The following is a 14,343-nucleotide window of genomic DNA, read 5'->3' as shown; positions in this document are numbered from 1 at the left end:
TCTCATGAGTGATGTGCAGAAAATAAAAAAGGATCCTAGGGGCAGGCAGTGGTGCCCCCCAAAAGACACACCAAATTTCAAGATTTTGTCTATATCTCAGTGCCCCAGGGGGAAGAGAGGAGACATCAGGCAGCATCCTGGAGAGAGGCTGCAGGCAGCCCCACGCCAGCCTGCCTCTTCAGCCATTTTATTAGCTCAGACACACGGCACTACAGGCACCCATTGCTGCCACCACACCCCCTGCAGTCCTGGCCACTGGCCGGGTCATCCGAGTGTCCATGGGACTCCAAGTCCCCAGCCCCACCTGCCCTCAGTTGTGGTCAGATTCCTCCTCTTCTTTACTTTGTAACTGGGTGCCCTGATCACATGCTTTGCTGAGAATCAGAGACCTGTGAATGATTTCAGAGATGATGACCCCAGCCCAGTGGCTCACTTTCCAACTTCTTGAGCAGATCTGGACTGCTGATAATTATGCTAAGGTCCAAATGCTAGTGACAGCCTAGCTTGACATCAGAGTTAAACTTTAAAAGTTGTGTAATATTTTCTTGCTAAGGTTTCTAACTTTAGGAAGTCTTCAAAGTAATTGTGTGGTTATTAATTTCAGTGAAACATGGCATGAGTTGTAAAAATCATGCATAAGGAAAAGAGATTCTAGATTGAAGTCTGATATTGACCCTTAAAAAAAAAAGTGATTAAGGTTTTTATCTAAATTGCTGGTTAACTAGCTGATTCCAAAAAGGGTGAGTCATTTTACGGAGACAAAAAGGCAAGTAATGCCCCTTCTGGTGGGTGGAGAGTTACACAGCAGAGCCTTACAACCTTGAATTAGCAGGCCTGGTGCCTTTTTTTTTCCCCCCATGTGAAAGTTTAGAAATGAAATCAGTACAGCCGCAGTTTTATTGTAACTCTCATCCTCAGAACCACTGTTTCATTTATTAGACTGGGAATCTCCAGGAGTCTCATCTTTCTTTTCCTTATTTATGTTGTCAGCATGCTGGTACTTGGTTAGATAGCCTTTTGAATAGCACTTTTTCCAAAAAAAAAAGTATAATATGTGTAGCTTAAAAATCATGTCATTGTTATGTATATTGTATTGCTGCTAAGTACTAAACTAAGTCTCCAAATAAAGGGAAATTGGGAGTTTTGTTTTTAGTTAGATATTGAAAAAGAGTATATGCTATATACTTTTTTTTTTTTTTTTTGCTAGCTTATATGAATCTTAATGATAGCAATTACGTTGAAGGACAAATTGTGTTGAGTAGAATTGCACTCTTACAGGGTGAATGCTTTGCTTTTCCTTTCAGCTGTCTAAAAATGTTTTGACTCTGACAATTTCCTTACAATAAAGCCTGCAGAATTGTTATAAAGAAATCAAATGATCATTACTGGTTTGGCAGGAAGAATTTAAAAAGTAAAGTAGCTTCACCCATTGTTTGTAAATAATACATACCCTACAAATGGAAAGTAGAGAAAAATAAAAGGAGAAACATTCTTAGTCTTGCTATTCAAAGACATTCTGATATTTCTTTCTAGTTCTTTTTTTTTTAGGTTTGGGTTTAAAAGCACTCTTGTTATCAGAAGTACATATACAATTTTGTATCTCTTTTTATTTAACTTTGTAATGTGAGAATTTTTCTGTGCTTCACAGATTTCTTGAAGACATGCCACTTACTCATTCTTTCATTTGCTGAGACCCTTTTCTCTGCTGGGTGACAGATGCTTTGTTCTTCAAAATATGGGTATATGGGAGTGGGAAATAATCTGCATTATAATTAGGTACTGCAAGATCATCCTGAATTTTCATGTAACTTTTATCTAAAGCTGAATGCTAAATTGTCTCCCAGGTAGCTCCTCATTTTAAGTCAAAGAAGTAATATGGATTGATTTTATTGTACACTTGAGCTAACTTTGTCAGGCTTAAAAAATCCCTCTGCTTTGGAGTCTGCCCCTCAGCCGAAGGGCTGAACTGGGCAGGGTCAAGAGAGGAGGGCAGAGCAGGCATCCTGTGGGATGGCTGGTGTGCTTGGCTCCTGTACAGGGATTGTTTACCAGAGAGCAGGGCAGGGTTCATGGCAAGGTGTCTGACAAGAGACTTAGTCACCCACAGTGCACATGACTGGGGCCTTGTCCTCACAGAGGACTGAATTCGTGAGAATCTAAACATCATAAGTGGCATGAGGTTCAAGATGTAGGAGAAAGAATTTGACTTAATTTATCAGTCAGTGATACCCAACTGCCTCCTCCATACCCTCTTCCTAAATCAGTCCTCAGAGGGTCGGGTGTAGATGTGCACCTCCCAGCAGAATACTGTGAGGATGAGTGGTGTGGCTCACTCCATAGCAGGGATGCCTGGACTTAACATCCTGGCTCTGGCTCTGCCTCTGGCAGGCTACATACTTTGGACCAGTTCCTTAACCTTTCTGTGCTCCATTCTCTCCTGTTAAAAGAAGATAGTAGAGCCACCGACTTCCTGTGATCAAATTGAAACACTGTTAGAACAATGCCTGGCATTGTTAATAAGCACGTAATAAACCTAGCTGGTTATTATGTACCTTGTGTGACCCAGTTTGTACATTTTGCCAAATTTCCTGAGTGCTGAGCTTGTCAGTTAAGTTTACATGGCATTATGGCAGGTGTGTTCTTTTCTGATTGCACACTGAACTAGTCTTGTGAGGATGGGCCACTGCTTAGGTATTGCGAGCTGTTCATGATCACACATATGTGAAACAGCCAAATATTGACCAACTAGGTGTTGATCCTGGATCTGTTTCTAAAGCCCATTCTCTAAAAGCACACTGCTTCAAGAAAGGTTCCTCATCCCCTTACCTTATCCATTTGTGCTGGCCTAGCGTGAGTGCTTTTTCTTTAAAAAAAAAAATAATAATAAACTTCAAATTGAACTATAAGATACAGACAGAAAAGTGTACCTATTCTTGTATATGTATATTCTTGCTATGAATTCACAGCACCAGCACCCAGATAAGAAACTCAGTAGTTTGCCAGCATCTCATAACCTTTTTGTGCTTCCTTCTGGGGATTGTGCTTTGAAAACTACTGGTAAAAAGGCTTGTGATCCGTTGTTCGTGGATATGGAAAAGGTTTCATGGAAGAGAGGGAATTACCCCAAGAAAAGGATGGTTAGTTGTAGTGGCTCTGGATCAGGAACCCCATACCTTCCCCTTTGTTTGTTGTTTCTTTGAATAGGCAAAGAAAGATTTTTTATAGAAAGATTTACAGATAATAATTAGACTTGACTTTTTGGGGCCTATGTTAGGCCTTCATTTTTCCTCTCTTTAAACCCATCTCTCTCAATTGTGGCTTTGGAGTTAATTTTTCATTACATACAGTGATCGCTGCTTTTATCACCTGAAGAGTGTGAAGTCAAGGGAATGCAGAAATGTTTGAAACATTCCTGACTTTAATTGTCCCAACTCTAAATCAGGCATGGGAATGGATTTTTCCTCAGATGCCAAATCTTTAGAGTTGCAGTGGGTTTCCAGAATATTGCATTGGAAGGATTTGCAGAGGAGTCTGGGGACAACAGGAAACAGTGTTCTGGTTGATTAGCGATTTTGGCTAATGGCAAAAGAGATTTGGACTAGTGTTTTCAGTAGCAGTACCAGATATTTGCCTTGTATGATCTGAGTGATACTTAATGCCATTTCTTGACTTATAAACTTAGCACTATTCTCTAGGACCACTTAGTACTGGCTGTGAGAATGGAAGCAATGCACATATAGGTTAAAAAGTGGAACCAGGGGTGCCTGGCTGGCTCCATCGGTAGAGCATGTGACTCTTGATCTTGGGGCCGTGAGTCCGAGCCCCACACTGAGGGATTGAGTTTACTTAAAAAAAAAAAAAAAAAGTTGAACCAGTAGTCTTCCTTCCTTACACATATCACATGACCTCAGAGTAGTTCCACACTTCCCTCATCCTCCCTCTAACATCTGATCAAGTTCATGTGAATTATGACAGTATCTGTGGTGTCAGCAGCAGTTCCAGTCAATGTATTGAACTGCAGGTGGAGTGTGGGAGTCCAGGCAGTGACTGTAGATACTTTTCTAAATGTGGAAACATGGCTGAACCTTGTGAAGGAAATAGAGAACTTTACCATGGGTAGCATTACAAATAGGTAGTAAATTTTGTATGTATATTACTTAGTATTTAAGAGCAGGATATCCAGGTGCTAATGAATAACAGTATGGGTACCTATATTAGAGTATGATTCCATTTTGGGAAAGAGAAGATTGAGAAAAAAAGAAAGATCAGACTGAGGTACAGAACAGAATTTGGGGCACTGAAGATCTAAAGATACCTTTCTCTTAGCTACTGTGTGAGCTGCTCTGATTATTGTCAAAAACTGACCTCTGTGCTTTGGAGCCAAAATGTAGACAGAGTTTGGGATAAAGAGGAATGATAGTTTTCTTGCTTTGACAGGCAAAGGAGGCAAAGGAGACTGGCCTTCAAAAACTGCAAGCCCTCCGATAGGAAGGGGTTGGGGGGTTTTATAGGGAAATACAGGATCTAACTGGTTTTGGGAGGAACCGTACAAGCTCCTAGCCTTCTTTGTCAAGTCTTTAGGGTGGTACTGGGTTTCTGAAACAAAAGGGTAAGAAGGGCGGAGGGGAGGTTTGCAGAAGAGAAGGGAAAGGTTATTGTAAAAATCGAGCTTTGCTGAAGCATTAGAGCAGCCATTTTGATTTTTGTTCAACTTTATGCTTTTAAGCAGTTTCCTAATGTCTCAGAAGAATGGTTGTGATGATACAATTATTACTTGTTTTTCCATTTACTGAAGAAGTTTTAAAACTCTCATTTAAATATAAGGAAATTTGGAGTCTTTTAGAGGCATCTCTTTTAAGTACAATGGTTGTGGATTTGATGTACATCTGTATTACGTTTTATCAGATTTTGAACTGTGGAATTAAGGATTATTAAGGGGAGGGACGGAGGAAATGGCTTTTTCACTTTTTAAAAGTTTTGAAGTTCTTTCCGTTAAGATACCACATGAGTCCGATTGGAGTGAACATGGAATATTAAAGCTTCTAAAGGAACTTCTGCTGTAATAAGTGGAAGAGTGTGTGTTGAGTTTGTGTGTTTAATCACAGGCATCCTCTTGGTCAGAAAATGTGCATCAGACTGTTAAAGGAGCACTGACACTGCTTGTTGCAGGCAGATTCATATCAAAGTGTTAATGTAAATATTCAGTGGTATTGAACCTATCAAAAAGTGATCTGTTGAGTATCTACCAAGTATAAGACCTGTATGACGTACAAAGATGAATGCCAAGACCCAGATTTTTTATACTCAAAATATTTATGATCTAGTTAGGCTCATGAGATATGTACACCGCTCTGTTGCCAGGCAGTTACATGTTAAGGGTTAAAGGTGTGGTTTAAAAAAATTGTAGGGGAATTCAAGGGAGAAAAAGATCTTCCAGCCTAGAAGTCATCATAAGGAAGATGAAATTTTTACCAAGGAAGTGTTTCTCAAATGTGTGGTTCCCAGGCAGGCAGCAACAGCGTCCTAGGAACTTGTTAGAAATGTACATTCTCAGACTCCACCTCAGAACTGCTGAATCAGAAACCCTGGGGGGTGGGCCCAGCAATCTGTTTAAAAGCATCCGAGTTTGAGCCCCACTCAGACAAAGAAGTGTTGGATCAAGGGTATGCTGACTGAAGTCAGGGAGAAACAGTGACTGGTGTATAGTGTTTGGTTAAAGGCGGCTGGCTGAATGGAAGGAACGTGAAGAAGAAGGGGTTTAGAGTTTCTTGAGCCGTGTGGTTTAGCTTCTGTTTAAGGGAATTCTTTCCCAATGCACTTTGATCCTTATTTCATCCAATTATCCTTCGTAATTATATTGTCATGTTCATCTCTTATTATTCTGATCATTGAAGATGTTTGCATCATAGAGATAAGGGATAGAATTTGTATTTTGTAAGAGAATTTAAGGCTTTGGAAAATGTAAAATATCAGAATGATTGAACAGCTTTGTGGCTAGCTATGAGGTTAAATATTTGTTCAGAATACATGTTTAAAAAAAGGGTTTCATGTGCTTTCATCAGGTCCTAGATAAACATCTTTTAGAGATTTTAGTTTTAAAACTTAAATTCAGTTTTACATGTAAAAAATGGGGTATGTTCCCCCAGCATTTCTTCTACATATTTTAGAAAATTCAGTTATTTTGGCATTTTTAAACATCCTACCCCTTCAACATTGAACATGTTAAAAAATAAAATTCATCCGAGTAAATGTGAAGATCTAATTGGCTTTATCAAATGATTCATGAATCCGGCAATATCCCATCTAGAAAATAGAGGGGTGTTCTGAGGAGTTGTACAAAATGGAAAGTTTTTATGGGAAGGAGAGTGGAGCAATAAAGGTATATGCAAAAAAAAGAAAGAAAGAAAGGAAAGGGCAGGGGTCTCGTCTTCCTTTGTAGGAAGGGAATGGAGGGGACCCAGCTGATAGATTTCCTCATTGGTGCTTATCTGAAAATTCCTGATTGGCAGGTGAAGACATTTCTGGGGGAGGTTGAACCTGCAGTTAACTTAGTTATGAAGCTCTGGTTTGATGACTTGGTCTGGCTGGAGTAACACCATGTGAGGCCTGTGGTTTTCTTTTTGGCAAACTATACTTTCATTTCTCCTGTGATTTTAGAGGAGGTGGACCCTTGGTGTTGGAGACATTGATTCGGGGCCTCACTTGGGCCACTTGGGAAGTGGAAATGATAACCTTCCTTTCAGCCTTTGCTCATCCAGCTGCGTGGTGCCTAAAATGGAAGGGTTACAGTGCTTGCATAAGTGAGCTTCTGATTCTCTGTTTAAAAAGAGAAAGTGATTTTAAAGACAGTTCAGGGGAAAAAAGAAGAACCCATGATCACATGGTGGCCACACAGTTAAGCTTTAAGGTCAAAATGTGTTCCCCTTACTGGAAAAATGGATTCATTCTCTCCTAATCTGGTTTTACCTTGGCACTATCAATTTATCACGTGCAGAGAAGTCTAGTCATTGTTGTAGGTGTGTTGCAATCTTTACTTCTCAAGGGAGGATGTATTTAAGATCTTTTTTGGGTTTGTTATAAAGGAACTTTAGGGTCACATATATAATAATGTCATAAGGTAATTGTGGCCTCTACCACGATATCGTTAGATTTTTCTCACGCTTATGGAGTGAAATATTTGGCTTCCGTATATAAAGATACATTTAAAACCTCCTGAAACTTGGGGCACCCCGGTGGCTCAGTTGTTTAAGCATATGACTCTTGATTTCAGCTCACGTCACAATCTTATGGCCTTACATCCAGCTCTGCGCTGACAGTGCAGGGCCTGCTTGAGATTCTTTCTCTTTCTGCCCCTCCCCTTTGTGTGCTTTCTCTCTTAAAGTAAATAAGCAAACTTAAAAAATAAAATAAAATAAAACCTCCTGAAACTGAAGACCTGCCAAAGGTTCATCAGATTTTAGTGATCTATTAATATTTTCTTCAGCCTAATTCGAGGATGAGAAAGAGGAAAAGGAGTTGAGACAATCCCTTATAGTTTTCAAGATCTGACCTGTGTTTTAGGGACCAGTGCTTTTTATTTCTTCTAAAAGAAAAATTATTTTTTCCATGAACTCACAGTACTATGGAAAAATTATATTAATTCCATAGCATTATTTCATTTTACAAATGAACTATGTTAGTGTCAGAAGTCAAAACTGAACTACTTTTGTCCTTGTGTTCTGGTATTTCAGGGCTTTCTTGGCTTGAATATACCCAGGAATTAGGAATTCAGTGCAAGAGTTGTGAGGATTTATGGCTTCTCACTTATTACTTTTCTTACGTATGTGTGTGTTTATATAATTTTTCATATACACACACATCTGTATATTTGGTATTAAAGAAAGGATGTGTCCCTACTCTCCCTCCCCCACATCACCTCCTGTACATCAAGCCCTACCTTTGTTGTGCGTAACCATCTCCCTCACTTGCTATGGGTAGAGTTTTGCAAGGTTGCAGAGTAAGACCTGTCAGCTGACGCTTGCTCACATGAGAGCCATTAAGAGGGTGGTGTGGCCAATGTCAGAACAACCTTGCAGCTGAAGGCAAGTCACTGCATTTGCCCAGAGCCATATGAATGGGTCTTGTGACCAATTAATTGACTACTACATAATCTCCAACAGGGGAGCACAGATGGAATGAGTCAGCCCAAGCTGCTCAACCTGTTGAGTGTTTTGTCTTTTGCTGACCCGGAGTACAAGCTTAGGAACAAAAGTAGGAAGTGGGATTTGGACTTGCCTGTTTTAATGGTCCTGCTGAGAGCATATTTTATAGCATTGGATACATCTGACTTCCTAATACTTCGGCAGGCTAATTTACGTAACAAATGAATGTTCCTTTTTTTTAAACTTTTGAAAGAGGAAATTAGTAGGCTGCTGCCAAGTAGCTTGCCTCACCTACTGTATAGGGAGTACAGGGATTACTTAGGACGGCTGGTCAGTGTGGAGTATCCCTCAAACAGCAAAGGATCTTCAACATTTGTGTCCACGTCCATGTTGATAGTCAGGATAAACCGGAAGAAAGTTCATACACTCAGGACATGTGTGGCGGCACTACGAAGACAGCAAACCGGCCAGGGGCCCGGCAGGATTCAGCCAGATGTGTGTGCGGTGCTGGTTCTGGTGCTGCGAGGACTTACAAGACGCTTTTACGCACAAAGACTCGAAAACGTGCCAGGGTAGGAGGGGGCACTGATCGCTCGGAACTCAGCAACAGGTTTGAAACTTCAGTTCTGTTTTAAAATCTCAGAGAAATGTTTATTTAATTCACTGCGTACCAAGCGGGATGAAATTCTGTTGATCCAAAACTTGTTTGTTAAGAATACTTTGTTTTAGTAGGACGTGGGGCCATTGATGGGTGTGCGGAAACAAGTCCTTTCCAGTACAAAAAAGGTGCAGGCATGGTTCTTGTTATTTTTTTGACTGTTTCAATTCTACTACCCATCTGCTTTCTTAACTTTTCCTTACTTATCCTGGAGCCAGCTCGCAAGAAATGGTTACATCCTTGTCCTGTGTTGAAGTTTGAACAATACTATTCACAGAGGTCATCAGGAAAACGGGTTGCGGTCCTGAGGGTCCACCACAGTTGGTAGATGGGGCACAGGACTGGAAGTTATCTCTTAGTCTGAATGGTAGGTGGAGGCAGGATGGTGGGAAAGAGCCCAGTTTCTTCTGGCAAATTATTTTCATGAGAAGGATTGGAGTTATGCCGGAACTAATTTTAAGAGTGGAGCTTACTTAAAGAGAGTAACATTATACTTGCTGTAATCTTTTAGGTTCATTATGTCATCCACTTTGGAAGAATTTATTAATTTAATTAGTAATAGCTCTTAATTGAAACATATTTATAAAGAATTTTATTGCATATCAACCAAAAGGAAAAATGCAGTGAGAATCTGATGTAGATAACTACTAAAGAGAGTCAAAGTTAAAAGTTAAGCTCTGATTCTCATGATTAGTGTAAAAGTAAGTTTCTAAATTCACTTACATATTTTTTTCCTTATAAGAAGTTTTCTTAAAATTATGTTTTATAAACTTTTTCCATCAATATGGTTCTTGGTTGGTTGAAAATAATCAGGATATAGTTTCTGTCATATAAAAATCATTGTCTTTCTTTAGTAGAAACTTAATAAAATGGTATATAATCTACTCCAGTATAAACCCAGTAGATTGGAGAGTTAGGGAGAAGTGTGGAAATCATTTTATAGGGGCCGGGTCACATGCTATCCACTCAATTAAAGGGAGATATTTATAGAGGGAGCACTAATGAATGATGTGGTACATTAGAAAAATACATTTGAGTGTTCAGATAAGAATTTCACTTTTGTACTTTTTTTTAGTTAATTTTTTTTTTTTTTTTTTTTTTTACGATTTATTTATTTTTGGGAGACAGAATGAGACAGAGCATAAGCAGGAGAGGGGGAGGGAGAGAAAGAGACACAGAATCCAAAGCAGGCTCTAGGCTCTGATCAGCAGAGAGCCCGACGCGGGGCTTGAACCCATGAACCGTGAGATCATGACCTGAGCCCAAGTTGGATGCTCCACTGACCGAGCCACCCAGGCAGATAGAACAGCTGAGTGATACAAAAGAGTAATGGATTGGCACTCAGTTGATCTGGATCCTGATTCTGATCCTGATCCCCACCTCTGCTGCCCAGGAAAAGCCTTTAACCATGTGGGAGTCTCCTGGCTTTTCTGTGTCTCACTTTTCAACTCTAAGCTATGAAGTTGGTTTAGATTATTTTAATTTTTTTTTTTTCAACGTTTATTTATTTTTGGGACAGAGAGAGACAGAGCATGAACGGGGGAGGGGCAGAGAGAGAGGGAGACACAGAATCGGAAACAGGCTCCAGGCTCTGAGCCATCAGCCCAGAGCCCGACGCGGGGCTCGAACTCACGGACCGCGAGATCGTGACCTGGCTGAAGTCGGACGCTTAACCGACAGCGCCACCCAGGCGCCCCTGGTTTAGATTATTTTAAAAAATCCTTTCCTTCTCTGAAATTCTAAGACGTAGCATCAGGACCTTTTGTATTCCCTATATTTATTCATATGATTCTAGATTCCCCAAATACATATTAGGGGTGAGGGGGATAAGAAAATAATATTCAGGGCCACATAAAGTTTTTTTAAAAACTTCAAAACATTTTGGTATGAGCTTCTGCTTCTCAGTTTCAGTGAACTTAATATTCTTCAGTGGATTTTAATCATTTTTATTTAAACAACACGTTAACAAAAATTTTTCATATCCATTATTGCCTTTTCTTATTTTAACTTCCTTTAGAGTTACTTCTTTGGTGCTGAGACTTTTTTTTCCTCTTGTTTAGAATTTTGCGCAGTGATGACGTATACTCGTCAATTAATTGGAATTCATCTCTAGTCAGACCAGTTGTCTTGGTAGACCTCATCTACTTTGTCTCCCCCTTCCTACCATCTTGAAAACGTGATCGTTATTTGCAGCGTTGTGCTTGGTTTCCTGTATTTCTTTAGGACTTGAGCCAGTCTCAAGGGTAGAGTGAATTATTGACAGGAGCTTGCACTGTAGGGATCTGGCTCGAGAGTGCTCACGAGTTATCTGTTTGTCCAAGTCAGGTGGCAGTCAGTTAAGTATGACTTCCAACTCCCTCTTTGCTCTTGGGTATCTTAAATCAATAATTTTAGGTGGTCTTAGCTGAGTGCACTGATAAGTAGGTTTCCCCCCCTATCTTTCCTCATGATTTTCCAGTTGCTCAGAGGTGAAGAGAAAGACTCCACACATGTAGAGGAGTCATGTTAGATACCTAACAGTGGCCACAGTGTAAAACTGCCACAGTTCAGTGCAGAAGGAAACGTTTTTCTTTCTTTAATTTTTTTTTTCTTTTTAACGTTTGTTTATTTTTGAGAGAGAGAGAGAGAGTGAGTGTGTGAGTGAGCGCTGGGGAGGGGCAGAGAGAGAGGGAGACACAGAATCCGAAGCGGGCTCCAGGCTCTGAGCTGTCAGCACAGAGCCCGGCGTGAGGCTGGAACTGATGAACTGCGAGATCATGACCTGAGCCGAAGTCGGAGGCTTTACTGACTGAGCCACCCAGGTGCCCCTGCTTTTCTTTCTAATTATGGTCCACGTGGAATCAGACTTTTCAGGGTGGAAGTGTGTCCTCCGTATCTTCACTTCCATTCTCCTTAATCTCTAGAACAAAAGATATTGGAGGTTCATTTATTTCACAGAATTCCAGAATCAGCAAAAACCTACAGAGTTTGATGAAACATTTTAAGTGGTTTGTCAGTAAAAAAAAAAAAAAAAAAAAATCCTCTCTAAAACCTCACGTCTAGTAACTGTTATGAAGCTGGACATAGGGTGCAGTCTTCAATAATCACTTCCTTCCTTTTTCTTAAAATATCAACCACAACAAAGCTGCTAATAACTTGATTTTGTAAACTTTAGTAGCAAATTAGATAAGTCCAGAAGGCTGTTTTTGTGAGAAATCCGGGAGTATTTGCCAAGCTTATCAGTGAATCATTGTTTCTCTGATAGCAGGAGAGAATTTGACATAACATTTTCTTAAAAAGTATACGCTACCCACACCAAAGAGGAACTGAAACAGAGCACTTCAGAATCAATTGTGCTTTAAGTTTCATATCTTGGAGTTTGGATTCAGCAGAGACTCTCTGTACTGCTTTAGAATCACCAGGATAGGAAGGGCCAAAGAATTAATGAGTGTATGTATTAGACTTGTCTACGATCTGGATGAACGAATTCATTACAAAAAAGAAGGAGGCATAGATTGCTTGTGGTAGTTACTCAACAAGAAAAGAAGTACAGAAACCAGGGTTTATTTTCTTTCCCCTAGTTAACTGCTTCACAGAGATAGGCTGACCATGATTTTACTACCAGTCTTTATTTATAGCAGTTAGGACTACTGACAAGGAAATATAAAAATAGTCGCAGATTTAGAGAGATATGCTAAGGCAACAGACCAAAGAATTCTGTTCTGGAAGATTTTAGCAAAAAGGACTAATGCAGGCTGCAGGGTTAGGGAGAGTGTTTTTCATTGTCTTCTTCACTTAGCTACGCTGTGAAAACTCTTCTGCTTTGATACTATGTAGAAAATGTAGCTGTCCAACAGGTTGAATGAAGTGGGTAGAGGAAAAAAAAAAAAAAACAACAAACCCTAGTCAGCTGATGGTCTTGTGCTTTGTGACAAGCTTCACCAAGAGGTTGAAATTGCTGGGTGTGACTCTTTCAGATGCATTGAGAATTGCTGTCACAAGTTCTTCTGCCCTTTCTGCATTCCTTCCCTTTTCACTGATTTTATGTGCCATGAAGAATTTTCTTTGACTAGCGAAGAGTTTATTTCCACTGGTTGATGGTTGGGATTTAGAGATATAATTTGAGAATATGTGAATGAATGAAAGCATGCAGTGGTAACTTAATGTTGCTGCAAAGTCACGTCTAATTTAGGTTTAAAAACATTCAACTTGACCCTCTGAGGCCACGTCTCTTCTTGGGAATGAATCAGAGCAGCCTTGGTATAGAGGGGTTTTGAAGGGAGTGTGAACTTGCTTCATGTAGACTGACAACTGACATAAACTTTTGTCTGGGTCTTATCCTGATAAGTGTTAGTTACCATAACTAGTTAAGTCCAGAAGACTGTGTTTCAGACAGAGGACAAGGATACTCCAACTCTGGGGTCTGCAGCCCAAGTCATTGGGCAGCTTCTGAAGCCTTTATCCCTCAAGTTCCCGCTCAGCTGTACACTGAACTGGAATACTCAGCTGCACGGGTCCATGATTCCTGGTTCTTCTGTTAGGACTCCTGTTGTGAGTCAGGCTGTGGCTTAGCCTTATCCTTTTATTGTTACAGTAACAAAAGCTGAATAACTGCTGAATAATGATGCAGCAAGCCCTGGTGGGAATTGGTGAGAACAGTAATCTGTGACCCATCTAAGATTATAATTAAAGTCCCCATCAAAATTCACCAAAGAAAGAGAATCTAGCCTTTGGGCTCTAGAAACACCAAGATCCCTGGCAATTCTCTTCCCCTTTTGTGGGATCCCAAATTTATATGGATTGTTGGGTATCAGGTGTATATCCATCCATTAGAGTTTTATCTTGAAGGGTTTAATCCTTCTCTTATTAGTTTAGAAAGGTTTAAAAAAAATACTCTCAGGTCTTTATAGAACAGATGTGAATTAAAATGCTATCTTTTTTTTCTTAAAGTTTTTTTTCAATGTTTATTTTTGAGAGACAGAGTGTGAACGGGAGGGGCAGAGAGAGACAGAGACCCGGAATCTGAAGCAGGCTCCAGGGTCTGAGCTGTCAGCACAGAGCCCGATGCAGGGCTCAAACCCAGGAGCTGTGAGATCATGACCTGAGCTGAAGTCGGAGCTTAACCTATTGAGCCACCCAGGCTCCCCCTTTTTTTTTTCTCTTGATGTGCCCTTTCCTTTCACTTGCACGCCTCACCCTGCCCAAAGGCAAAAAACAAAAAGTTTAGTAACACTAAGCTAGTTGTTTCACTTACTGATTTTTAAAAACTCTGATTCTAGCGGCACCTGGCTCAGTCGGTTAAGTGTCTGACTTTAGCTCAGGTCATGATCTCACTGTTTGTGAGTTCGAGCCCCATGTAGGTCTCGCTGTTGTCAGTGCAGAGCCTGCCTCAAATCCTCTCTTCCCCCTCCCCCCACCCCCCCCCCACTCTCATCTGTTCTGTTAAAAATAAACATTTAAACATACAATTAAGTTAAAAATCTGACTCTAACATGTGAGAACCTACACCATAGTACCAGATACAGTGGAAGCATCTTTGATCTGGGGATCTTCTCTATCCCGATC

General features: G+C 40.2%; 1 protein-coding gene across 7 annotated transcripts in view; it reads left to right on the top strand.

Moving 5' to 3' along the window:
- The window catches only part of FNIP2 (folliculin interacting protein 2), a 132,725-nt gene that overhangs the window by 29,729 nt on the left and 88,653 nt on the right, over nt 1-14,343 (top strand). The window contains exon 1 of one of the 7 annotated variants that reach the window (XM_030312825.2): nt 8,182-8,751. The exons of 2 other annotated variants lie outside the window; for them this stretch is intronic. In XM_030312825.2, coding sequence (XP_030168685.1) covers nt 8,576-8,751 — 176 coding nt within the window. In that variant the 5' untranslated portion in view covers nt 8,182-8,575. Of the gene's footprint in view, nt 1-8,181; nt 8,752-14,343 lie in introns of those variants that run through there. 4 more of the 7 variants (XM_030312831.1, XM_030312827.1, XM_030312829.1 and 1 more) reach the window with 4 other exon arrangements.

This window comes from Lynx canadensis, chromosome B1, assembly GCF_007474595.2.
Source record: "Lynx canadensis isolate LIC74 chromosome B1, mLynCan4.pri.v2, whole genome shotgun sequence".
In the NCBI taxonomy this organism is placed as follows: domain Eukaryota; kingdom Metazoa; phylum Chordata; class Mammalia; order Carnivora; family Felidae; genus Lynx; species Lynx canadensis.
The sequence above is the reverse complement of the archived record's forward strand: the minus strand, read 5'-3'. Positions and strand labels throughout refer to the sequence as shown.